The 27,826-nt window shown below is 43.5% G+C and overlaps 1 protein-coding gene across 1 annotated transcript in view; it reads left to right on the top strand.

The window, feature by feature from the left end:
- ANKRD66 (ankyrin repeat domain 66) overlaps positions 1-26,383 on the top strand; it is a 43,837-nt gene extending 17,454 nt beyond the window's left edge. The window contains exons 2-4 of the mRNA XM_077488931.1: positions 9,610-9,768; positions 10,434-10,662; positions 23,258-26,383. Of these exons, the coding sequence (XP_077345057.1) occupies positions 9,621-9,768; positions 10,434-10,662; positions 23,258-23,498 (618 nt within the window). The 5' untranslated portion in view covers positions 9,610-9,620 and the 3' untranslated portion in view covers positions 23,499-26,383. The remainder of the gene's footprint in view (positions 1-9,609; positions 9,769-10,433; positions 10,663-23,257) is intronic.
- Positions 26,384-27,826: the final 1,443 nt, after the last annotated feature.

Raw genomic sequence — 27,826 nt, 5'->3', positions numbered from 1 at the left:
GCTGGTATAGTAAGGTGGGGTTTGGGTTCCTGGAGAACTGGAGCGACTTTTCAGTCGGTTACCAGCTCTATAGAAGGGACAGACTGCACCTAAATGAGGTTTGTCCAGATCTGCTAGGAGTGAAGATGGCTGAAAAGTTAGAGGGGCTTTTAAACTGGGCGACGGGGCGGAGGGTCCAGAGGGTAGTATTGGGGGCATTAGTGGTAGGTTGACTAAAGTACATTATCACGTACCTTCTAGTAGCGAGCCCGGATTGCGGAGAGAGGCCTCCTTTACGACTCCCACTACCGGTTTCCTGGCAATGTAACAGGGAACACAGGAGTAAGGAGGGGTACAGGTGCCTGGCAGGATCAACAGATGGGTAGGATGGGTAGGCGAAGTTCAGTGGAGCAGGTAATCACAGTGAAGGGATCAGCAGGTAGTTTATAGCAGATACACAGTTCAAAGGAGCAGGTAACTTGGCAATAAGCAGTGCAGGAAAGCAGGCCACTTGTAGCAGGTGAACAGTGTAATATACACAAGTGCTTGCAGCAGATAAACAGTCAATATAAGCAGGCACTAGGAGCAGATGGACAGTGCAATACTAGCAGGTTACGTGTAGCAGATGACACAGTTCAGTATAAGCAGGTGACTTGCAGCAGATAGGTAGTTCAATATGAGCAGGCACTTATAGCAGATGAACAGTTCAATACTAACAGATCACTTGTAGCAGATGACACAGTTCAGTATAAGCAGGTGACTTGCAGCAGATAGGTAGCTCAATATGAGCAGGCACTTATAGCAGATGAACAGTTCAGTATAAGCAGGTTACCCTTTTAGCAGACGGATGGTCAGAGCAAGCCGAATCGGATACCAGACAGAAACGAAGTACAAGGGAACAGGCAGGAGAATAGTCACAACAAGCCGAGGTCGGGTGCAGGCGGATAGCAGATAGGTCACAGGCAGGCCGGGTCAAACAGGAACAAACAATACGGATCAGGTCTCACAGATATAACGCTGTAGAGCAGACAGCAAAGACTGTTGGCAAGAGGCTGGTTTAAATAGGCCGTTTGGCGCCAATACGGACGCGTGCACGCGCACCTGTGTACGAACGTAAGGGCGTTCGTACGATCGTGCGTACCCGCGACGATCGTACATTAGAAGACCTGGAGGACAATCTCTTCGTGAGATTTTCATGACATACATAAACCCGAGGTAAGTATAATAACAAGTCCTATTTGCAACCTCGGAACACTCAATAAGAAGACAGTATGCGACCGGTCTAAATTACATGGCATGTTCACCAATGCCAGGAGCCTGGCAGACAAGATGGGAGAACTAGAGATACTGTTGTACAAGGAGGATTTTGATTTTGTGGGAATTTCAGAGACTTGGTTCAACAGCTCTCATGATTGGCTGCCAACCATTCAAGGGTATTTCATTTATTGCATTGATAGAGAGGGTAAAAAAGGGGGAGGGGCAGGGCCGGACTTGGGCTCAAGCCCATGGGCCCCGCCCAATAGGGGGCCCCAAGCTCACAGTCACGCCCAGTCCCGCCCTATGATGGACATAACATAGGGACTGGGTGTAACTGTGAGCCGAGCCGAGTACACTCGGCTACTCTCGCCTCTGCTCGGGACTGCAAGAGGAACTGAGAGGACAAAGGACACCGGGGCAAATGAAAAGGCTACACTAACAAGGCTGCAAATGACACTGACAAGGCTGCAATGACACTAGATAAGGCAGCAGATGGAGGGGCAAGGCTGCAGATGGACACTGATAAGGCTGCATGGATGGGCATTTAAATAATAAAAGGTTTTTTCTTTAAACTTCCCTCCTAAAAGTTTTTTTTCCTTAAAATTCCCTCCTAAACTTGGGGTGCATGTTATATGCTGGCACGTGTTATATGCCGATAAATATGGTAATGTATAGAAGGTAGGGCCCGAAAATGACTCAAGCCCACCACCTTAAGTCCTGCCCTGGGAGGGGTATGCCTGTATAACAAGAATGAATGAATGAATGAAATACTTATATAGCGCACAATGCGAACTGAATCGCCTCTAGGCGCTGTGGCGAGCTTTGATCATCTGCTAAAAGAGGAAGGTCTTGAGTTTTTTCCTAAAAGCCAGGTGATTTTCTTCCAGGCGGATGTTTATTGGTAGAGCATTCCATAGCCGAGGCCCTTGGACAGCGAATCTCCGATCCCCCTTGGATTTATACCGGGCTTTGGGCACGAGGAGGAGGTTTTTGTTGGCTGATCGAAGACTGCGGTTTGGTGTGTAATGATTTATTTTCTCCATTAGGTATTGCGGAGCTTCTCTATGCACGCATTTGTGGGTGAGGCAAAGGGTCTTGAACGTGATCCGATTTTTTACGGTTAGCCAATGTAAGCTCCTCAGTGAAGGAGAAATGGATTCCCAGGGTTTTTTTCCTGTTATCAGCCTTGCCGCCGTGTTTTGGATCAGTTGTAATCGCGCAAGTTGATATTGTGGTAATCCTATGTAAAGCGAGTTTGCGTAGTCCAGTCGTGAATTAATGATTGTTCCAACTACCACTGCTTTGTCATTCTTTGGGATAAAAGGGATGAGTCTGCGAAGCATGCGCAGCAGATGGTGAGATCGACTGACTACTGCTCCTATTTGCGCATCCATTGACATTTGTGCGTCTAAAATAACCCCGAGACTCTTCGCTTTGGTCTTTGGGGAGATAGTCTGCCCAAAGACGGTTGGTGGAGACCAGGAGGTTTTGGTTGCGGGCTTATGATTTGGGTGTAAGATAAGAAGCTCTGTCTTTGATTGGTTCAGCTGGAGGGAGTTGGTGGTCATCCAGTCCTCTATTGATTTGAGGCAGTTTTCAAGTTGTTGTTGGTGATCTTTTTTCCCATTGATCCGGAAATAAAGTTGCGTGTCGTCAGCGTAAGAGTGGAAGCAGAGATCTGAGCATCTGATGATTTGAAGGAGTGGGCGAATGTAAATGTTGAAGAGAACGGGTGACAACGGAGAGCCTTGAGGGACTCCGCAGGTGACTGCCCGAGTTTCGGAGAGGAATTTTCCTAGTTTCACTGTCTGTGACCGATTTCCTAGGAAGGACGCGAACCAATGGAGATCTATGTCTTGGACTCCGGCTACTTCTGTGAGGCGGACGAGTAGAGTATTGTGATCTACTGTATCAAACGCTGCACTTAGGTCTAGCAGTACGAGGAGACACGGCTCTCCGTCATCTGCCGCTTCGAGGGCGTCATCCCAAATCTTGAGGAGAGCTGTTTCTGTTCCATGACCCGGGCGGAAGCCTGATTGCAGCGGGTCCAGGAGTTTGTGAGTATCCAGGTGAAGTTGTAGCTGATGTACTACAGCTTTCTCCATGATCTTAGAAATGGTGTTGAGGCTTGTAATTGGCCTACGGTTGTTTGGATCCTGAGGGTCCAGGTTTGGTTTCTTGAGTAGAGGTTTGACGATGCCTTGTTTGAGGATGCTGGGAACAATCCCTTCGTGGAATGATCGGTTTATGAGGTGGGTTATGGTTGGAGCCACGATGTCGGAGCATTCTTTCAGTAGTTTTGTGGGGATGATGTCAATAGGTGAGGTACTGTCACGCAGTTTATTAATGATGTTTTTTGCGGTGTCTACGGTAATTGGGGATAGTGAAAATTTTGGCGGTTGCGGTATGTTGGTGCGGACATCCTCTTTATGTATTTGCTGGCTGAGGTCGGATGTTTTCTTCTGACAAATTGTTTCCCTGATGGTTTTGACTTTATCGATGAAAAAATCTGACAGTTTGTCACAGTAATCCTGGGATTCGCTTTCTGGGGGTTCTAGGCACACCGGATTCATTGATTGATTAACCAGTTTAAACAGTTCCCGTGGTTGGTTTGCGGCCGTTGAGATTGTATATGAGAAGTGGTCCTTTTTGGCTTTGAAGATTGCTTTCCGATAATTCTCTGTCAGACCTTTGTAGTTAAATAGGTTTTCCTCGGTGGGATTTCTTCTCCATGTTCTTTCCGCTCTTCTGCGTTCTTGCTTTAGTACGGAGAGGGAGCTATTAAACCACCCAGCATTTTTCTTCCTGATGAGAGCCCTGCGTTTTGGTGCTACCGAGTCTGCTGATTGCAGTAATGCCTTGTTCAGGGAGTTGAGTGTTTCCTCCGTAGAGTGGTTTAAGGTTATTGTAGATATTTTTTTGGACAGAGTGGTTTTGAAGGCTTCGGAGTACAGTTTTTTTATGCGATCTGGTCCAGTGCGTTGTTACAGGTTTCCGTTTTGCGTTGGTGATGTTGGTAGTGATTTTGAATTTGATGGCGTGGTGATCCGTCCATGGCAGAGTTATGTTGTCGCATATGTTGACGTCGATGTTCTGTTTGAAAATGAGGTCCAGGGTGTGTCCTGACCCATGCGTGGGAGTCTTTATCAGTTGCTGTAGACCCAGTTCTTCTAGTTGATTGATGCAGGCAGTCGCGATGGGGTCTTTAGGCTCGTTTGCCCAAAGGTTGAAATCTCCGAGTGCCAGGAAATTTTTGAATTTTAGGGTGTGCATTGCAAAGGATTCCGTGAGGGGTGAAAGAAGATTGGACTTTGGTCCCGGTGGTCTGTAGCACAGTAGAATATGAGTGGTGTCATGGGGTGTTGGTTGAAAATGTAGCGTCAGGGTTTCCATAAAAGACACTGGGTTCTGAGATGATGGTTTAGTGAGATCCAGGTGACCTTTAAAGATCACTGCTAGGCCTCCTCCTTTTTTCCCTATCCGGTGTTCGGTTAGGATCCTGTAGTTTTCCGGCACCAATTCGGTGAGGATGGTGTTGCAGTCAGAGGTTAACCAGCTTTCGGTGATGAAGAGACAATCTACATTGTTCTCGATGATGAAGTCGTGTACTTCCAGTCTATGTTTGACTGCAGACCTGGCGTTAATCAAGGCGCAATCTAATTGTAGTGGTCGAGTAGATGTCTTCCTGTGGTTGGGAGCTGCTTGTCATCCGGTTTTTAATAGTTGTTCTCTTTGAAGTATTTTTTGTATGGAAGATGGCAATGTGGTGTTGATGTTCCTTAGTCTGTGCAGAACTTCAGCTGAGTATTTGAAGTAGCACATGGTTTGTGGATGCTGTTGATGGTACTATGGGCCTAAGATGATGATCCTGATCAGGGTATTGATCCTGAGGTGGGGCTAGGTATCAGACTTGCCGCCGTGCTTGAGGCTATTAGCGCGCAAGTTGATCAGGGGATGCCTATATGGATGCGGAAGGAGTTGTTGTATTCGGTTGCTGGCTGTTCCAGCTGCCTTTACTTAAGGTGGAGATCTCCGCTTAGAAAAGAAGTCTGGCTGTGATCTGGAACAAGAATAATGTGCAAGTGAATGTGAGAGATGACATCGCTAAGGGAGCTAGGGAGGAGGTGGAATCCTTATGGGTAAGGCTCCAAAGGAATGAAACTAAGGGGAAAGTAATACTGGGGGTATGCTATAGGTCCCCTAACCTGAGGGAGGAGGGGGAGACAGACCTCCTATCACAATTTGGATTAGCAGCAAGGATGGGAAGTGTCATCATAATGGGGGATTTTAATTATCCAGACATAGACTGGGAAGAAGGAACCACACATTTGTCTAAGACTTGCAAGTTCCTAAATGTCTTACAGGACAATTTCATGGGTCAGCTGGTATACGCACCAACTAGAAAGAAAGCGTTACTAGACCTACTGATTACCAACAATACAGACCTGATCATGGATGTGGAAATACGGAACAACTTAGGAAACAGCGATGACAGGTCGATTAGCTTCAGTATAAATCACACAAATAGGAAACATAAGGCGAATACAAAGACACTGAATTTCACAAGAGCAAACTTCCCTGAACTATGAACCTTGCTAGAAGTTATTAATTGGGATAAAATCTTAGGAACAAAGAACACGGAGAAGAGATGGATTTGCTTTAAGAGCATATTAAATAAGGACATTAGCCAGTGCATCCCAGTGGGAAAGAAATTTAAAAGAGCAAATTAAAGTCCTGGGTGGTTTAACGCTAATGTAAAAATGCATATAAAAGCAAAGGAGAAGGCCTTAAAATACAAGGCTAAGGGATCATCTTCAGCATTCAAACTTTACAAGGAATGAAACAAGAAATGTAATGGTGCAATTAGGGTGGCTAAGATAGAACTGGAAAGACACATAGTGGAGGAGAGGAAAAAAAAATCTTAAGAAATTCTTTACGTATATAAACAGTAAAAGGGGGAGGACAGACCATTTTCGCCCAATAAAGAATGAGGACAAAGTTTACAAAGGATGGTGAGAGGGCAAAGCTATTGAATTTATTCTTCTCCTCACTCTTCACGAGGGAATCGGGGGCTTCAGTAACCAAAACTGCAGTGTTTATCCTCATGATACGTCACACGAAGCACCATCATGGCTAATAGAGGACAGAATTAGAAATAGACTTGAAAAACTTAACATTAATAAGTCATCTGGACTAGATGACTTGCACCTGAGGGTCCTTGGGGAACTCAGTCATGTAATTGCCAGACCATTGTTTCTAATTTTTACTGACAGACTACTGACTGGAATGGTACCAGCTGATTGGAGAAAAGCCAATGTAGCACAAATATTGAAAAAAGTGCCAAACCATATCCCTGGGAATTATAGACCAGTTAGCCTAACATCAAAAGTATGCAAGTTCTTGGAGGGGATGATAAGGGACTATATACAAGATTTTAGTAATGAAAATGGTATCATTGGCAGTAATCAGCATGGATTCATGAAGAATCGTTCTTGCCAAACCAATCTATTAATCTTCTATGAGTAGGTGAGCTGCCATCTAGATAAAGGGGGGCCCGTAGACATGGTGTATCTGGATTTGGCAAAAGCATTTGATACAGTTCCCCATAAACGTTTACTGTACAAAGTAAGGTCCCTTGGCATGCACCATAGGGCGAGTACATGGATTGAAAACGGGCTACAAGGGCTAGTTCAGAGGGTGGTGATAAATGGGGAGTACTCTGAATGGTCAGGGGTGGAAAATGGGGTCCCCCAGGGTTCTGTCCTTGGACCAATCCTGTTAAATTTGTTCTTAAACGACCCGGAGGATGGGATAAACAGTTCAATCTCTGTATTCGCAGATGATACTAAGCTAAGCAGGGCAGTAACTTCTCCACAGAATGTGGAAACCTTGCAAGTAGATCTGAACAAATTAATGGGGTGGGCAACCACATGGCAAATGAGGTTAAATGTGGAAAAATATAAAATAATGCATTTGGATGGCAAAAATATGAATGCAATCTACTGACTGGGGGAGAACCTCTGGGGGAATCAAGGATGGAAAAGGACCTGGGGATCCTAGTAGATGATAGGCTCAGCAATGGCTGCTGCAAACAAAGCAAACAGAATATTGGCATGCATTAAAAAGGGGATTAACTCAAGAGATAAAGCGATAATTCTCCCACTCTACATGACTCTGGCCTGGCTGCACCTGGAGTATGCTGTCCAGTTCTGGGCACCAGTCCTCAGGAAGGATGTGCTGGAAATGGAGCGAGTACAGGGAAGGGCAACAAGACTAAGAAAGGGTCTGGAGGATATTAGTTATGAAGAAAAGTTACGAGCACTGATCTTATTCTCTCTGGAGAAGAGACGCTTGAGAAGGGGATATGTTTTCAATTTACAGATATCATACTGGTGACCCCACAATAGAGATAAAACTTTTCCAAGAAAGGGAGTTTATTAAGACAAGTAGCCACTTATTAAAATTAGAAGAAAAGAGGTTTAACCTTAAACTGCGTAGTGGAATCTTTACTGCAAGAGCGGCAAGGATGTGGAATTCCCTTCCACAGATGGTGGTTTCCGTGGGGAGTAGGGATGAGCCGAACACCCCCCCTGTTCGGTTCGCACCAGAACCTGCGAACAGACCTAAACTTCGTGTGAACTTTAGAACCCTATTAAAGTCTATGGGACTCGAACGTTCACAATCTAAAGTGCTCATTTTAAAGGGTAATATGCAGGTTACTGTCCTAAAAAGTGTTTGGGGACCTGGGTCCTGCCCCAGGGGACACGGATCAATGCAAAAAAAAGTTTTAAAAACGGCCGTTTTTTCAGGAGCAGTGATTTTAATAATGATTAAAGTGAAACAATAAAAGTTTAATATTCCTTTAAATTTCCTAAATTCAATTACCAGGCCCTTCAGGTCTGACATGGATATTAAGGGGAACCCCGTGTCAAATTAAAAAAAAATTGACGTGGGGGTCCCCCCAAATATCCATACCAGACCCTTCAGGTCTGATATGGATATTAAAGGGAACCCCGCATCAAATTTAAAAAAAAATTGACGTGGGGGTCCCCCTAAAAATCCATATCAGACCCTTTATCCGAGCACGCAACCTGGCAGGCCGCAGGAAAAGAGGGGGGGACGAGAGAGCGGCCCCCCTCCCTCCTGAACCGTACCAGGCCACATACCCTCAACATTGGGAGGATGCTTTGGGGGTCTGTGACCCCTCAAAGCACCTTGTCCCCATGTTGATAAGGACAAGGGCCTCATCCTCACAACCCTGGCCGTTGGTTGTGAGGGTCTGCGGGCGGGGGGCTTATCAGAATCTGGAAGCCCCCTTTAACAAGGGGACCCCCAGATCCCGGCCCCCCCCCTGTTTGAAATGGTAAGGGGGTACAAAAGTACCCCTACCATTTCACAAAGAAAGTGTCAAAATGGTTAAATAAGACAAACACACTTTTGAAAAATTCCTTTATTAAAAATGAAAAAAATAAAAAAAAGATTCCAGCGGTGCTAATCCACTCTTGCTATCCAGCGACTAGGTCATCCCTAGTGGGGAGCATCAATAGTTTCAAAAAACTATTAGATAAGCACCTGAACGACCACAACATACAGGGATATACAATGTAATTTCACACACATAGGTTGGACTTGATGGACTTGTGTCTTTTTTCAACCTCACCTACTATGTAACTATGTAAGTGCACCAAGGACATTGTTAATGTTTCTGCTTGGGAGCTGAAGATCAATATTCATGTGTAATTATTGAAGATCAGTACAAATAGTGCTACAGTTGTGTTTAAACCGACTTGGGGGACAAAGTTTACTTGCTGATTCATTCAAATTTTAATCCTGATATCTTTTGTACCTGGTTTTCCTGCTAGCTAAGTTGCTACACTTGTGAAATACTCTCAAACAAATAAAAATATATGTTACCAAAATGTTTAATATTTTTTTAAAGAATGGTTTTATTTTTAGTAAAGAAAAATTACATATTGCATATAAAGATGCTGTATTTTCATAGGTAGCCAGCAGATGGGGCTGTCAACAAATGTTCACATTTCCAGGCTATCTGTCCTATTGGAAAAAACCCCCCCAAAGAAGCAGTTTTGCTTTAACTTTTCCTCTCCAGCATTATTTCCTTTCTCACCTCTACTGCCCCATTAAGCCACCAAGAGGGACTATGGAGCTATAGATTATGCAGAGCTATGGACCCTCCTTGTCACGGTGTTGATTGACCCAGCATTGTCACATGAAGTAAGTTGCATGCTCTTTCATACTCCAAAGTACAGGGTATTATTTTGGCCCCCAGTGTTGAGCAGATTGATGTGAAGATGATAGGAAGGTATTATCCAAAAATAGTAAAAACATTTTTTCAAACCTCTATTTTGACAGAAAACGTTGAGATGGCTGATGTGACTGAACTCCATCAAGCAGCAGCTCTTGGGGATTATGACTTGGTGTCTGAGATCCTGAAGAAGGATTTGTATGATCCGAATTATAAGGACATTGACTGGAATGACCGGACCGCATTGCACTGGGCTGCAGCTAAAGGTACTGGACATTATATTGACATTGCTTGCCCCATCCATTGACCCTGCCAGAATGTCAATACATATTTTGTATTCCCATACTTTTACTGTATCAATATCAGGGCTTTTTTCTCAAATAATAGGTGCTGGAACTCAACCATGATACCCCAAAACCCCACACCCTCCAAATCACATTAAATACTGGGGTCAGCCAAATTTAACGAACAGTAGGAGGGTCTTAAAGGTCATTAAATACCAGGATTGCATTACATACAGAGTGCAGAGTTCAGGGGGCTACACAGAGAGTGCAGAGCTGTCACTTGTAAACACAAAAACCAGACTTCTGTGTGTACAAGCGATTGTGGCAAGCAGGCACCAAATGGTCTGAGCCAAAGGTTCCACCAAGTTCCACCTGGCAAAAATCCCTGTTTTTCTTTTTGGCCCATGGAAGGTTTTGGAAGAATTTACCAGGACTTGGTCCTAATATGATTAAGAATCACTAGTACAGTACAGGGGGGACTGGGCATAGATATAAAGTATTAGGTTGTAAGGTCCTGGGCTGCCTACTAATCGCACTAATTAGTGTTTCTTAATACCCTCTATACAATATTGTGTGTCTCAGGGTAGACAGGAGAGCTATTCTCACTGTTTGCTTATTTCAGAAAACATTATTTTTGCATCCATCAGGCCAGTCTGATACGGTGAAGCTATTGATAGATTATGGTGCCCGGGCTTGTCTCAGGACAGACATTGGTTGGACTCCAGCACACTTTGCAGCAGAATCCGGAAAGCTGATCGTTCTTCGTACTCTCCATTCACTGCACGCTCCCGTTGACACTACAGACATACATGGCGACACCCCTCGCAGAATTGCAGAGATATACGGTCATAGAGACTGCGTTAAGTTCCTAGAGACGTAAGTTTGATGTACTATATCCATGCTTATTATATGTATGTGAATTATGGGAACGTAATGGATAATAAAATAAGGTTGGATCTTTAAAGCGGTAGTAAACAGCTTGCTTTTTTTTTTTCCTTTTTTTTTTTAAAAAAAAACCTGCGAGGCAATATCATAATACGCTAGTATGCATCGCAACAACTACTTACCTTAGAATGAAGCCCTCCAGTGGTGCGCTGTCAACGCTGAAGGGCTTCCATCTTTACCCGGTCTTCCTTCAGTTCACGGACTCCGGCTGTGTGATTGGCCAGAGCCAAGATGACGTCACTCCCGCTCATGCGTGCACCAGAGCCACCATTTACAGCACACGGCTGAAGGAACAGCCCGGGTATGCTGTTCCTTCAGAGCACATGTGCTGGTGACTTCACTGGCTGCAAGTACAATAAATATTTCCTAAACTTTCGGAGATATTTACAATAAGTATAGGTAAGACTTATTATAGGCTTACCTATAGGTAAAAATCATGCATGGGAGTTACTCCAAAAGGCAAAACTGACTAGAACATCTGTCATTTTTGTATGCAGTTTTTATGCAGTTTGTGCAGCTGTTAGGGAGATTTGTCCTGTTTACAGTTATCATTAGAACTAAAAATAAAAGAAAATCCCACATTTTGGATTGGCATCAGAACATAGAGCAGAAATCTTCCAGTGAGGGCCCTAGTTCTGGTGACCATGGTATCAAGCCAGGATTCTCTCAATTTGTTTATTTAAAGAGGAGGGCCGTTTAAAAAAAAAAAATTTAAAGTCAGCAGCTGCAAACACTGCAGCTGCTGACTTAATAAGCCGACTTACCTGTCCAGGGCGCCCACGATGTCGGCCGCCCGAGGCCGACCCATCCCTCGGCTCTCGGGTCCCGGCGCCGCCATTACTTCTAAGGGAAACAGCTTCACTGCCCGTTTCCTACTGCGCATGCGCAAGTCGCGCAGCGCTTTGTGAATGGGACACACAGTTCCCAGAACACAGCGTGACCCATTACCCAGAAGACAACGCTACGAGGAGAGAAGAAATAAGATCTCCACGGAGGAGGAAGAGGAAGATTAGGATTATGTGCCTAGCAACAGGCATTTCTGGTAAGTAAAAAAAAAATATTTTTTCATTTTTTTAGATTTTTTTTGTAATTATTTTTTTTTTTTCAGGGTGGCCCTCCACTTTAACCACTTGCCTACAGGGCACTTACACTCCCTTGCTGCCCAGGCCATTTTTCAGCTTTCAGCGATGTCACACTTTGAATGACAATTGCGCGGTCATGCTATACTGTACCCAAATTAAATTTTATCAATTTCTTCACACAAATAGAACTTTCTTTTGGTGATATTTAATCACTGCTGGGTTTTTTATTTTTTACAGAAAAAAGACCAAAAATGTTGAAAAAATAATAATAATAATTTTGTAAATAAGTAACTTTTCTCCTTCACTGATGTGTGCTGATGGGGCGGCACTGATAGGCTGAACTGGTGGGCATTAATGAGGTGGCACTTATGGGCACTGATTAGATTGCACTGATGCGGAGGCACTTATATGCCCCACTTTTGAGCACTGATAAGTGGCATTGATGAGCACTGATAGGCAGCACTAATGGGCACTGATAGGCGGCACTGATGGGCACTGATAGGTGGCACTGATGGGCATTTATGGGTGACACTGATGGGCGACACTGGTAGGCATTGATGGACAGCAGTGATGGGCATTGATGAGCAGCACTGATAGGAGGCACTGATAGCTGGCACTGACTGGCATCACTAATGGGCACTGATTGCTGCCACTGTTGGGCACTGACTGGTGACACTGTTGGCACAATAATGTAATCAGGGCACTGATGATCTGTGCCCTGATTACATGTTTTGTTGTCCCCTGCTGATTGGCTCTCCTCATCACAAACTGTCAGTGTGAGGCGAGGGGGCGCCAATTACTAGCATCTCCATATTTACATGTGACCAGGTATTATTAGATACAGCTGATCACATGGTTAAAGAGCTGCGGACGCGGCTCTTTACAGAGATCGGGCGGTGTCGTGTCCTAGCAACACGACACGGCCGCGTTCGCTGCATGCCCCCATGGGGGCGCAAGAGCGGCTGTTCTGGTCATATGACGGCGTCCCAGAACGAGCGCCACACTGCCCCGCCATTATTTGCGGTGGGCAGGCGGCAACTAATTAAGGCATCAGCAGCTGCCGGCATCCTTAACAACCAGTAAACACCATGGTTGTTAAGGAGTGGGTGGCCACCGTGTCCTTAATAACCATAAGGCAGCGTACACACGGGCGGATTGTCTGCCCAACTAAGTTCGTCAGACAATCCGACAGACAGTCCGTCCAACTTTTGAATGAACGGACTTGACCACACATGACGAACAGACAGTCCGCTGAAAGCTTGCGCGATGACGTGTACAGCACGTACGACGGGACTAGAAATACGACGTCCAATACACTGCAATGCAACCTTTCGACGTGTAAATCCTTTCTGAGCATGCGCCATACTTAGTCCGTCCAACTTGCCTACTCACGAGCGGACTGTCCGCTGAAACCAAGTTTGGACGGACAAAATTACGGAAATTCCGAAAGACTTAGTCCGTCAGACTGTCCGCTGAAAAAGTCCGCTGAAGCCCACACACGAGCGGATTGTCCGCTGAAACAGTTTCAGCGGACTAAGTTGGACGGACAATCCTCTCGTGTGTACGCGGCCTAACAGTTACTGGTTGCTAAGGACACCGGCGGCTGCCATTAATGTCTAAACCACTGGAAACAAAAGTGAGTACACCATTAAGTGAAAATGTCCAAATTGGGCCCAATTAGCCATTTTACCTCCCCGGTGTCATGTGACTTATTAGTGTTACAAGGTCTCAGGTATGAATGGGAAACAGGTGAGTTAAATTTGGTGTTATTGCTCTCACTCTCTCATACTGGTCACTGGAAGTTCAACATGGCACCTCATGGCAAAAAACTCTCTGGGGATCTGAAAAAAATTATTGCTACATAAAGATGGCCTAGTCTTTAAGAAGATTACCAAGACCCTGAAACTGAGCTGCAGCAAGGGGGCCAAGACCATACAGCGGTTTAACAGGACAGGTTCCACTCAGAACAGGCCTTGCAGTGGTCAACCAAAGAAGTTGAGCGCACATGCTCAGCATCATATCCAGAGCTTGTCTTTGGGAAATAGATGTATGAGTGTTGCTAGTATTGCTGCAGAGGTTGAAGGAGTGGGGGGGGTCAGCCTTCCAGTGCCCAGACCATACTCCGCACACTGCATCAAATTGGTCTGCATGGCTGTCATCCCAGAAGGGAGCCTCTTCTAAAGATGATGCACAAGAAAGCCCGCAAAGAGTTTGCTGAAGACAAGCAGACTAAGGACATGGATTACGAAACCATGTCCTGTGCTCTGATGAGACCAAGATAAACTTTGGTTCAGATGGTGTCAAGCGTGTGTGGCGGCAACCGGGTGAGGAGTACAAAGACAAGTGTGTCTTGCCTACAGTCAAGCATGGTGGTGGGAGTGTCATGGTCTGGGGCTGTATGAGTGCTGCCCTCACTGGGGAGCTACAGTTCATTGAGGGAACCATGAATGCCAACATGTACTGTGATATACTGCAGCAGAGCATGACCCCTCCCTTCGAAAACTGGGCCCAAAACACACCTCCAAGACCACCACTGCCTTGTTAAAGAAGAAAGTAAAGGTGATGGACTGGCAAAGCATGTCTCCAGACCTAAACCCTATTGAGCATCTGTGAGGCATCCTCAAATGGAAGGTGGAGGAGTGGAAGGTCTCTAACATCCACCAGCTCCGTGATGTTGTCATGGAGGAGTAGTAGAGGACTCCAGTGGCAACCTGTAAAGCTCTGGTGAACTCCATGCCCAAACGGGTTAAGGCAGTGTTGGAAAATAATGGTGGCCACACAAAATATGGACACTTTGGGCCCAATTTGGACATTTTCACTTAGGGGTGTACTCACTTTTGCTGAGTTATTTTGAGGGGACAGCAAATTTACACTGTTATACAAGCTAGCTGTACATTCGCTACTTTATATTGTAGCAGAGTGTAATTTCTTCAGTGTTGTCACATGAAAGATATAATAAAATATTTACAAAAATGTGAGAGCTGTACTCACTTTTGTGAGATACTGTAGGTTTATTGTTGAATGTAAATATTTGTAATATTTGGCACCATAGAGCATTTTCTATTCATATATCTTTAGATGATTTTTTCATATCTGGCTCTTGCAGCTTAATAGTAAGAGCAAGGCTTGCACGAGATAATATAAACAATATATTCACAAAAAGTACATTGACTTGTCACTAACCACCAATGCTTTGGAATAACAAATCCCATTGCCGCTGACCATAAGGGCTGTTACGGTGGGGATTATATTACCACAAATGATTCAGGGCTGTTTTTTACTGCCTATAACTAGCAACGTTGTACATTAACAATAGATTATCATGTATAGATTCTAAAATAGGATTAGAGGATAGAGGTAAACACATCAGTTACAAGTATGCAAGGACATGTCCGAAATTCATTGGTTAAGTTAAGGAATTCAGAAGGTATAAAGTAATAACATGATAAATAATGATATCAATAGGTTATATTTCATATAAGAATATATACAAGCACATATTGCGACATGATTTACAGTAATAATCAACATCTCAATACAATTCATGATTAGAAAAAGAGCAGAAATAGTCTTCAAGTGATTGAAGCATAAAACATAGATAAGATGGGGGGGGGGGGGGGGGGAATTTAAGACATATGCTTGCAAAATGGTAGCATAAAAGCGATCTACGCGTTTCGTGGAGTTCATCCACTCATCAAGAGCAGTTCCAGGGGTTAAAATTATCTACAAAGAGATAAGTAAATGCATGAGGATCAAACAAGAACAGCACAAAAGGGCAGAGGAACAGAGAGAGGGGAGAAACTCAGCTCCCCCAAACACTCAATGGGACTGTAAATTGAGGAGAAAAAAACGTTAACAAGTAAGGACGCTGTGAAAACAAATCTTCTCCGGAGCTGAGGCAGAAATCTCAAAGACCACAAGGCATCACAGTTAATCGGGGGTGACGAACTCTAAGGCACTGTAATCCCAAAGTAGCCATGTTGAGGAATTCCGAGAGACCTCTATAAAGGGGTAAATTAAATAGGTATGTAGATATGTCTATACAAAAATAAGTATAAGTGAATCGGAATTACAGTGCAGAGGGTGATAGAATCAATGAGTGAAGTGATTGAAGTGAGGGGAGGCATATAGCCCAACCCAATAGATAAAATACCCTTGGAGTGAAAATAAATAAACTAGTGTGAGCAGTAAAAAACGAAAATAAATGAAGTTAAAATTAAACCAAACAGCCCATAATTACCAATGGCTAGAGCAAATAAGTGTCAAACAGGATACAATGAGGTTGTGAGGGAGACAGCTCAAACGGGGTGTATCAACTGGTGGTGCTATATAGCCCCAGAGACCACATACGTCACGCTGCAAGATCTAAGGAGGAGGCGGCGTCAGCGTTCAAACAGATGACAGGGTTCGGCGGCCAACGACCACATCTACCCCATATTGATAGCAGATGGACACTCGCCAAGCCAGCCGCCCGGCGCCAACAAGTGACGTCAGGCGCACGGCGTGCGGGGCGTGGCGTTGATGCGATAAGGGACCCGCCCACGATTCCACGACCACAAGCGTGGAGAAAAGAGGAAGGGCCCCTAGGCACATCACAGCTCCGGAAATAGAATTGCACACTAGCAGCCAGAACACAACAAAAAATATATATGATATATACAAATAAAAACCCAGGGTGCTGACCCGATCCGAATGCAGTCAATTATGCTGAAGATAATATTCAATTATGTATTGTATATGTAAATGTATTTTTATCTGACTCATTAGTCTTTTCATGTTTTCATCTTTGTTGTTTTAAGTAAGGCCAACTCAATTTGTTTCAGTTTATAGACCATAGTGTTTTAAGTTAGGAATATATACCTTAACTTGTCTAGAACTATATTTTTAAGTAAAGCCAACTAAATTTTCCGGTTTATAGACCATAGGTTTAAGTAAAGCCAAGTTATAGAACCTATGGTCTATAAACTGGAAAAATTGAGTTGGTTAGCACTTTCACCTAGCAGCAAAAGGGTCACTGGTTCAAATCCTGACCATGACTCTACTTGCCTGCAGTTTGCATGTTCTACCCCGTGCCTTTGTGTCAGAAACCATGAATCAGACTGAGACAGAAGTACAATTAAATCACACTTGTTTGTTAAATAAAAATAAAAAGGTAAATAGAAAAAGCATAGTCAAAGCATAGCCAGAGTCCAGTAACCGGATCGAGTAGTCAGCCAGGCCAGAGTTCAATAACCAGATCGGGTAATCAGCCAGGCCAGAAGCAAGCCAGTCTTTAAACAGAACCACAGGAGATGGTTTCTTTTGATGTGACCAAGGCGAAGGCAGAGGTGAAGTGAGCTGGACAGCTTTAAGTAGGCAGGTCAGACAAGCATGATCAGGAACAGCTGGTAACTGTGGAGAGAGATTAGAGCTGGCAATTAGCCGACAGCTGAGCAGCCAGCCCAGAGAAGGAAGGGCTAAGCCAGCCCTGACACTGTAGGTTTTCTCCCACACTCCAAAGACCATGCCGGTAGGGAAATTGGCCCTAGTATTTATGGATTGTGGGTGACAACCTACACAGGTACGGGGTAGAACATGCAAACTGCAGGCAAGTAGAGTCAGGGTCAGGATTTGAACCAGTGACCCTTTTGCTGCTAACTTCAGCCCCGGAAGGATTTGAAATATTTGAAATATTTGAAAAATATAAAAAAAAAAAAAAAAATGTATTCATCAGATTAGGTCGATATATATTCTTCTACATAGTTTTGGTAAAAAAAAATTGCAATAGGCATATATTGATTGGTTTGAGCAAAAGTTATCGTGTCTACAAACTATGGGATAGATTTAGGGACTTTTATTGCTCCGTGCTATAAAAATGCACTGGTTAATGTATAAATGACACTGTCAGGGAAGGGGTTAACATTAGGGAGCAGTGGCGTCGGGAGAGCCACTGCTCCGAATGGGTCCCCGAAAAGCCCCGGGTCTCAGGCATGCACCATTGTATTGTTACCCCCCGAGTGCTGCCGCCGAGCGGGAACCGATATGAAGTGCGGCCAAGTGACATAGCAGGTCCCGCCTTCTGGAGCCTGCAGCTCCTATGATGGATGTGCCACTGGTCCAATGATGGGACCAGTCAGTGTATGTATGTCAGGTAGATCAGTGTATGTCAGGTAGGTAGGTCAATGTATGTATGTCACTACCATCATTGTATGTATGTCAGGTAGGTAGTGCAGTGTATGTATGTCAGGTAGGTCAGTGTATGTCACTACTGTCAGTGTATGAATGTCAGGTAGGTCAGTGTAATGGTCAGTGTGTCAGGCAGGTGAGTTTATTGGTCAGCACTGATGGGCACAGGTAATTCAGGCAGCAACCAGCAAGTGAGCCCTCCCCCATTGCCCAGCCAAAAAATCCTGTGCCACTACCGCCCTCATCCCCCCGTTCCCCTGGTCTTTTTGCTACCTAGGAACTCCCCTGCTAAGGGGCAATCAAGGGGTTAAGTGTGTTCCCTGGGTGTGTTCTCACTGTAGGGGGGATGGGCTACCAGGGACATGACAGAGATCGATGTTCCTGATCACTGGGAACACAAGATCTCTGACATGTCATCTGGAAAAACAGGGGAATCGCCTTGTTTACATAGGCAGATCGCCATTCTGCCTCTGTATACCGCGATCACGGGTTGCTGGTGGACATCGAGTCGGATCCGCAACACGCTATCTTCTGTGCAAACACAAATGTACACCTACAGCGGTTTACGCAGGAGAGCCGACCTGCCACAGGATAACGATGGTGGCTGGTCGGCAAGCAGTTAAAGTGTGAACTTTTGAAGATAGATTCCCAACTGTGAGGGGTTCGCTCGGTAGCGGGTGTGTGTGACCCCCTGGATGGGTTCACAACACAAAGTCAGGCACAGCAGACAGCGGTGTAGGTTCAAAAAACAAAAGATCCGGTTTATTTAGGCTACATGCAGTGATACATATAACAGCCAAACAAAATAAAACAAGAAAATAAATCCTGGTCAGCTTGACCTCTAACTACACACGTAGACTCCCTGTCTAACAACTGGGTGCAGCCTTGTGCTGCCCCAGTCCCTGTCTCTATTGTAGGGGTTTGCCACACAGGCGTTAACTCACCGCACAGAACAGATCTCAGACTCCCCAGTCTATACACACAAAACTGGTTCCAGGATGGAGCATCTCCCTATGCATGCTGGGGTTTTTTGTAGGGGCCTTAATGAGCCCACTTACTTCAGCTGGGCTCATTAACTCTTCCCCTCTAATTGTAAAAGTCTGCATAAAGCCTGAATCTAGGACACACATATTTACCATCCTGGATACAACCAGGTGATTTTACCTGCCTGCTGCCACACAACATATAGCTATAAAAAGATCTTCTGAAAAACTTCAAAGGTATATTTTAGGTTTTCAGGGTATCTCAGGCTAAAAAGCATAATTGAGTCCCATAATCATTCTTTCTGATATAAAATGAAGTGCTATATGAAAAAATACACTATACCAATATGCTTGTTTTTCCTGCCAATGCAGCATGAATATGAAATGTAATAACATAGTTCAAATAGTGCAAATCCAATGTTGAATGTCCAATATCTCAAAAACCGAAAGTTTGCTTTTGTGATACTAATCAGCACAAAGAAATTGTAGAATTGTTTTTAACCACTTAACAACCGCCCTATAGCCGAATGACGGCTACAGGGCGGTTTCTTAACTCTGGGAGGCCGTCATATGACGTCCTCCCAGAATTCCGCTCTCGCGCGCCCCCTGTGGCGCGCACTCGAGAGCATCATGGATCACGGTAAACGGCCGCTAATAGCGGCCGTTTACCACGTGATCGCTCCGTCAAATGACGGAGTGATCACTTGTAAACAAACTGGCGTCATGTTATGACGCCGGTTCCTCGCTCCCCCACTCTGTACCGATCGGAACAGCGGAGGGGGAAGAGATCGGTGTCAGCAGCGATGTGGGCTGCATCTGCAGTGCCCACATCGCTGCTCACCGAAAATTAACCCCCCAATACCCTGCAACACTCTGCAACACTCTGCAATACCCTGCAATACCCTGCAACACTCTGCAACACCCGCCAATACCCTGCAACACTCTGCAATACCCTGCAACACTCTGCAATGCTCTGCAACACCCACCAATACCCTGCAACACTCTGCAATGCTCTGCAACACCCACCAATACCGTGAAACACTCTGCAATGCTCTACAACACCCTCCAATATCCTGCAATGCTCTGCAACGCAATACTCTGCAACGCCATACTCTGAGATACCCACCCATACTCTGAGATACCCAGCCATACCCAGCCATAGTCAGTGATACCCTGCAATACCCAGCCATAGACACCCCTCCCGCCGCCCTCCGGTGCTTCTACCGACTCGCCAATACGATCAAATCCAGAATCTTTTTTTTTTTTTTTCAGGCTTCCCAGCTTAGAGGTGAGATGTGGGGTCTTATTGACCCCCATATCTCACTGTAAAGAGGACCTGTCATGCCATATTCCTATTACAAGGGATGTTTACATTCCTTGTAATAGGAATAAAAGTGATCAAAAAATTTATTTTTGGGGAAAAAAATGTCAAACTAAAATAAATAAAGTAAAATGAACAATAAAATTTTAATTTTTTTTAAAGCGCCCCTGTCCCCATGTGCTCGCATGCAGAAGCGAACGCATACATAAGTCCCGCCCACATATGAAAACGGTGTTCAAACCACACATGTGAGGTATCGCTGCGAACGTTAGAGCGAGAGCAATAATTCTAGCCCTAGACCTCCTCTGTAACTCAAAACATATAACCAGTAAAAAAAAAAAAAAAATCGTCGCCTATGGGGATTTTTAAGTAGCGACATTTGGCGCCATTCCACGAGCCTGTGCAATTTTGAAGAGTGACATGTTAGGTATCTATTTACTTGGTGTAACTTCATCTTTCACATTATGCAAAAATTGGGCTAACTTTTTTTTTAAGCACAAAACTGTTTTTTTTCCCAAAAAAAGCATTCGAAAAATTGCTGCGCAAATACCGTGCGAGATAAAAAGTTGCAACGACCACCATTGTATTCTCCAGGGTGTTTGCTAAAAAAACATATATAATGTTTTGGGATTCTATGTAATTTTCTAGCAAATAAATGATGATGTTTACATGTAGGAGAGAAATGTAAGAATTGTCCTGGGTGCTCCAGAACGCCCGATGGCGCTCCCTGCATGTTGGGCCTCTGTATGTGGCCACACTGTGTAAAAGTCTCACACATGTGGTATCACCGTAGTCGGGAGTAATAGCGGAATGTGTTTTGAGGTGTAATTTGTGGTATGCATATTCTGTGTGAGAAATAAACTGATAATATGACAATTTTGTGAAAAAAAAAAAAAAAAGTAAAAAAAATCTTGATATTTCAAAGAATTGTGGGAAAAAATGACAACTTCAAAAAACTCATCATGCCTCTTACTAAATAACTTGGAATGTCTTCTTTCCAAAAAGGGGTAATTTGGGGGGTATTTGTACTTTTCTGGCATGTTAGGGTCTCAAGAATTGAAATAGGCCGTCAGTACTTCAGGTGTGATCAATTTTCAGATATTGGCACCATAGCTTGTGGACTCTATAACTTTCACAAAGACCAAATAATATCCACCAATTTGTACTTATTTTTACCAAAGATATGTAGTAGTATAAATTTTGGCCAAAATTTATGAAGAAAAAATTACTAATCTGCTAAATTTTATAACAGAAACAAAGAAAAATTTATTTTTTTACAGGATCTTCTGTATTTTTTCTTTTATAGCACAAAAAATAAAAAACCCAGCTGTGATTAAATACCACCAAAAGAAAGCTCCATTTGTGTAAAAAAAAGGACAAAAATTTTATATAGGTCCAGTGTTGCATGACTGAGTAATTGTCATTCAAAATGTGAGAGCACCGAAAGCTGAAAATTGGTCTGGTTATTAAGGGTGTTCAGTGCCCAGTGGTCAAGTGGTTAAAATATAATAACATGTGGTGCAAAGTGGGAGAGGTTTCATCAACTATAATGCGCAATATCTCATCCGTTTTTTGCAGCACAAATCGGAACAGATGCAGTGCAAACAAATGCTATCTTTGTTTTAAAATTTTAATAACATTGGGTGCAAAGTGGGCGGGACTTGATGTTACATAATCTCAATTTGAATTCCAATGTCTCAAAAAAACGAAACGGCTGAAACATTAATTTTTGTGGTGCAAAATAGTTTTTAAGCTTAACAGCTGGCGGTCCCCTGCCCTGCATCCTGGTTGCTTTCTGCAGAATGCAGTAAGCGCAAACTTTGCATGCGCACAAGTGAGTTGCCTCAATAGGTTTATACGATTTGTGGTTGAACTGGATGGACTTGTGTCTTTTTTAAACCTAACTATGTAATATGTAACAAATGTATGTCCATTTATAAATATAATTTATATTTATAAATATATTAATCAGCAAATAAAATAAACATTTTGGATGGTATGTTAAGCAACATTTTTAAACATGTGAACGATAATTTGTTCAATGTTCACTGTTACCTTTCAATGTCATTGCATGGCTTTGTAGTGATATGGAAAAATTCTTGTCACTGGTGGCGCTCTTTTGTCCTGATGGGCCTCAAATGTATGGCAACTTCCTTGTGCAGGCTTTCAAAGTTCCAAAAGACGCCAAACTCTTTAAACTATACAGCATCAAAACTCGTTGCAAACATGCATCCTGCAATTTCAGTCAAACGAAAAGATAATTTTTTTAAGTAAATGTAACTCAATTAGAATATGGAAATCTACATAGCTTAAAAGTTTTGTTTAGATTACTCAATATTACGCATTATTATTGTAAATGTAAAAGGTGTGTTTTAAGGACTACTGAAAATTAAGTAAGGGCTTACAATATCAAATTAAATAAATTAACATTTATTTTTATGTTGAAAATTATAAAATATTTATGTTAAAATTACAAGCCAGCAGAATCATTTTTATCAGTGCATTATATGTTTATTAAAGCATTATTAAGCTCACGCTTGCTTTTTTTTTTTTTTAAATGGGCCCCAGGTGGTCAATGCCATAATGTACTAGTATAAACCACATACTAGCACATTGACATATTTACCAGTGAAACAAAGCCCTCCAGTGCTGAGCTGCTGATGCTTCCATCCTTACCCAGTCTTCCTTCTGGCTTTGCGCTCTCAAAATACTTTATTGGCTGCGACAATGTCACTCCCTCGTATGAGCAAAGGAGTCACAATTTTGGCATGCCACTTTCTTCAGTCATGGCACAAGCAGTGTGCCATGAATGTAGAGTTAACTGCGCATGCATGAGTAATGTCTCTGAGCCAAGAATATCTCATTAAGGGTACAAAAGCAGCAATATGTATTCAATTCTTAAATAAAAGAGAAACTAAAAATGTTGGATTTAATGCTACTTTATTAATAGATTCATGTAATATTTTTACTTTCAGAGCAGAGGGGGAATGCAGAGATTATCGCTTGGCTGCAGAGCTGGAAGGAAGTCCCTTGGATGAAGTGGATGAGGACTGGGAGGCGAAGAAATCTGAACTTTTCACTTCACTCAGCAAAAAGATGAAGAATCGCACAACCAAGCCAGACAAATATTCCAACAGACCTTTTGTTCAAAAGTCCTGCCAAGCACAGATCAGAAAAACAATAGCACACACACGTGATCAAAGAAATACTAAATAACATGACATTGCTATTAGACAGGTACAGGGTACACAGAATGTACCTATGTGATAGAGATGTGTCACTCTGCTCTTCTCCACAAGGTGGAGCTGTGATGCTTTCTGATTCTTTGCTTAGTATATAGTGTTAGTTTTAAAGTGGAAGTAAACCCTCCTATCATTTTCAGCCAAGGAAGCTGCCATCTTGACCTCTGTTTAATCTTCAACTGCCATGTTGTTGCACATGTGATCAGTTATGACACCAGCCATTGGATGGTTTAACAGTTTGGTTGAGAGCACAACCAATGTGACAGTTACATTTCTGGCATGCCGGGAATGTAAATGTTTTTTTAAACTGTTAATTTAATGGGTTTACTTCCACTTTAAGGCCCATTCAAACGATATGAAAATCGGATGGAAAAATTTGTACGATGAGCTATCTGCCAGTTTTCAGATCGTTAGTATAGTGCTTTCGACAGCCGATTTCGCTTTTTCGTCAGACAAAAAGCTGGATGTGCACACTATAAGATTTTTGTCGGGATGTGAACTCAACATCCGATTTTCCTTTCATTAATACGGTTTTCGTACAAAAAAAATCGTAAGAGCAAGACTACGCATGCTCAGAAACGAAAGAATACATGCAAAATGATTCAACACATTACGTCACTTCTGAAGTTGTATTCTGTCGTATGAAAATTTTCGTATTGTGAGTAACCTCTTCACTTTCGACATGAGACTAGCCTGCCACAAAAAACGGATGAACAATTGTCTGAAAATCTAAGCATGTGTATACGAAGCTTTACTCTTCACTCCATGAACATGAATGTGACAGTGATATTTGTAATGTTTACATACAGATTTAGTAGGCATATATACACAATAATACCAACTGGTGGCTTCATGTGTTTAACACTTTTATAATTCTTAAGGCTTAATGACTGTAAGCTCCCACAAGCCAGACCCTTGTAATCCTTCTTTATTGATATGTATTGTAACTGTCTTGTATCCCTTTATTTTGTAAAGTGCTGCTTAAATTGTTGGCACCATATAAATCCTGTAAAATAATAACCTGAAGTAAAATGTTGGTCAGTGAAAATTTTTGTAATGATAGATTGTAAAAGTTTTAGAATTTTGAATGTGAATCTAGAATTATTGCTGGGATAAGTGACTAATTTTGAAGTTCAGGGTTGAGTTTGCTGGTTGGCTTAGAATGTTACTAAACCCATGACCCTGCATTCACTATATCTGGTCTCCCACAGTACACAGAACATGGAAATGCAATTATTTTAGTAACTTTAAACTGCTAAATACCTTTTCTCATCAGCAGTATATAGCAGTGACTTCTATGCTGGGTTCTAGGCTGGGTTCACACTGGGTAATGGAGTGGCTTATAGCAGGGGGTTTGGTGCGTCTCCATTCACTGTTTCAGGTCCTATTTCAGCCAAGATTTTTGGCTGAATTAAGACCTGGAATGGACCAGATGATGCATAGGACTCCTGTGCAATTCACACTGGAGCTGCTCCGAAGATGCATGAACCGGTTCCATAGAGAAGTGGTCATGATCTCCTGGTGTGCGTATTTGGATACTGGGAAACCCTGATCCAATTTGCACTGGTGTGAACCCAACCTCAGTTTCCGGCTGAGCACTGGTTAAAGTTTTTAATAGGAGTTTTCATTCACCTCTGACTGTCCTATGAAACTGCAGGACCCCTGACCCTCTGTCTGGACAGTGTTGATTGGTGCTGTGCTGATCACATGCCCTCTCCCAAGAAAAAAATAAACCTCTCTAGCAATACACACCAAACTGAGCATGTGTTGCCTGACTCCATAGGTTCTGTGTTATCAGGAAATTATCAGGGAACAGTGGAAGGAGAGGAGGATCAGAGAAGACAGGATCAAACAGCATTTTTACATAATGCGGAGGATAAGCCCCTTAGGTTCCACAGTGAGTATAGCAAGCATGCTTTACTGCAGCCGTTCTCAACCTCAGTCCTCAAGTAATCCCATTGGGCCATGTTTTCAGATTTTACTTTACTTTGCACAGCTGCTTTAAATCAATATCAATGACATGGCATTGATAAGAGCTATTTTATCTTGAGGATTGAGGTGGAAAACCGCTGCTTTACTGCATATACAGACTGATTTTACTGTTGTGGGTTTAATAACACTTTAAGGCTGGGTTCACACTGCTGCGGGGGGAGATCCGGATGTGATTCGCACCGCAAATCACATCCGATCTCCGTAGCGATGCGAGTACAGCCATACAGATAGTATGGCTGAATTTGCATCGCTCCCGCAGCAAACTCGCACGGGACCCTTTTTTTGGTCCGCAACAGAATCGGATCGCATGGGGGTTCACACCATGCAATCCGATTCCTGTGCGAGTCGGCAGATCGCACTGCGATATGCGGACGGATCTGGGGGTGTCATTAACATATCATTGACACTCCCAGCCGTCCGCATAGGGCAGTGTGAACTGCCGGCGGGAGTAATGCGATGCGGGAAAATGCCTCGGATTCGCGGCGTTCCCGCATCGCAGCGGTGTGAACCCGGCCTAAAGGGTAAATTCATCTTGGGAACATGTTACATGTTCCACCCAATTTAAGGTCTGGTTCTGCAAAAACGCACGAGAAACAATCCATTCTGGATGCGTTTCCGCATGCGCATCTTGGTTTGGGTCGGTTTGGCGCGTCCTGGTGCGTTTCCAGATACATTTCAGATGCTTTTTTTTTATTCAAATATAATTTTTATTGAACTCCAAAAAAGGGTGAACCCTATTCATTACAGCAATAGCATAAAGGTAAGTGGGATTTCAATTACCTAGCTTAGAACATGCTCAGAAGGTATGTAAAGGATGTATATACAGTAAACATAATTAGGCATCAATAAAATAATATTTCAAATTGACCCAGATGCTTATTTTCTTTTTCCTGTTTTTCTTTTCACTGTACTGGGGTCCGGTTTTTGATGCCAGTACAGTACAGTCTAGTGCAGGAAAAATGCAACATGTTCTACTTTTTTTCTGGGACTGGAAAGCCCTGTAACTGACTACACTGGTGTGAACTATGCCATTGGAAACCATATAACCTACTTTCCATGCATTTTGCTGCAGAAAAAACACAATGGACTGCATGTGTTGTGAACTAGCCCTTAGGGTGGAACATGTTCCCAGTGCTGCAGCCTCTGCCTGGTCCCCTCCATGTGGCAGCAGTAGGGGGAGAAGTTCCCTGTACTAGCTGTCACTTTGTGAAAGTAGCGTGATCGCATGGGACTCCGCTCACATGGCTGCGTCATTCACACACAGAGCTCTGAGGGTCAATGCATACTATGTCTGAATAGGGGAGAGAACCCTGTGACTGATAAGACACTCTCCCATTCACAGATAGTGTTATAGGCAGTATAATCAATTAAAGAACTTTTCTCAATGGAGGAGAGGGCAGGAGGGGGATGCCCCCGTTGGATCATATTTAGTGCAGCTGAGCCTGGAAACCCAAAGCTGTTAATCTTCATAGCACTGGAAGTTCAGCAACAGGAAGAGGACAGGACACCCATGCAGTGAGGCTTTCTACAGGATTCAGCAAACCTGCATATTGTGGGACATCCTTCATTATAGGTGAGTAAAGTAACTGAAGCTAGGGAGCTAAACTACAGCTTTAAGGTTTAGATAAAAGGAAATTGGTCAGGATAGAAACATAAAAGCCAACATATCTTTAGAGGTGCTGGTTCTAGATCAAGGCTGAAAAACGGGGGTGGGGGGGCGCTTGCCTCGGATGACACATCTAGGGGGGCCGCCAAGGGTGCTTCCCCCACCCGCACTAGGAACCACTGCAGCCCAGTCAAGTGTAAACGATAGTTAGCGTCAACAAAGAATATGATGAGGTACACTACCACATTCACCTTTGCCAGTCTGGTGTAATGAGGATTTTTAGAACACCCTCCCTTTTGATCCTGTAATGCAGATGAGAAAGAATATTGTCCATCTTGTTGTTGAACCTGGATGCCAGAAAATCCACATCTGGAGTCACTCATCTGTGACAGAGGTCTTGAGACACCTCTTGGGGAGGGGAGTGTCCCTCTGGAAACATACACTAATGACTGAGAAAGTCTACCTGCCAATTTTCCACAACTGAAATGTGCGCTGCAGACAGTTGATGTGATCCACTGCTGTGGCCTATGTCCAACTGAATCTTCATATGGTTTCCTTATGGGTGAGATAAACAGCTTCAGGAGCAACCGTGTAGCACCCTGGAGTTTAGGCAGGGTTGCTCCTAAATTTACCTGCCAGGAATAGCTATCTTGGCTACTTGTTAGGGAGAAATCAAATGATCAATAAGTCTGGCACTGATTCAC

The sequence above is a fragment of the Lithobates pipiens genome, unplaced genomic scaffold (genome assembly GCF_037356315.1).
Source record: "Lithobates pipiens isolate NorthernLeopardFrog02 unplaced genomic scaffold, aLitPip1_a1.2 Scaffold_18, whole genome shotgun sequence".
NCBI lineage: Eukaryota > Metazoa > Chordata > Amphibia > Anura > Ranidae > Lithobates > Lithobates pipiens.
This window is presented reverse-complemented; position numbering and strand designations above follow the sequence as displayed.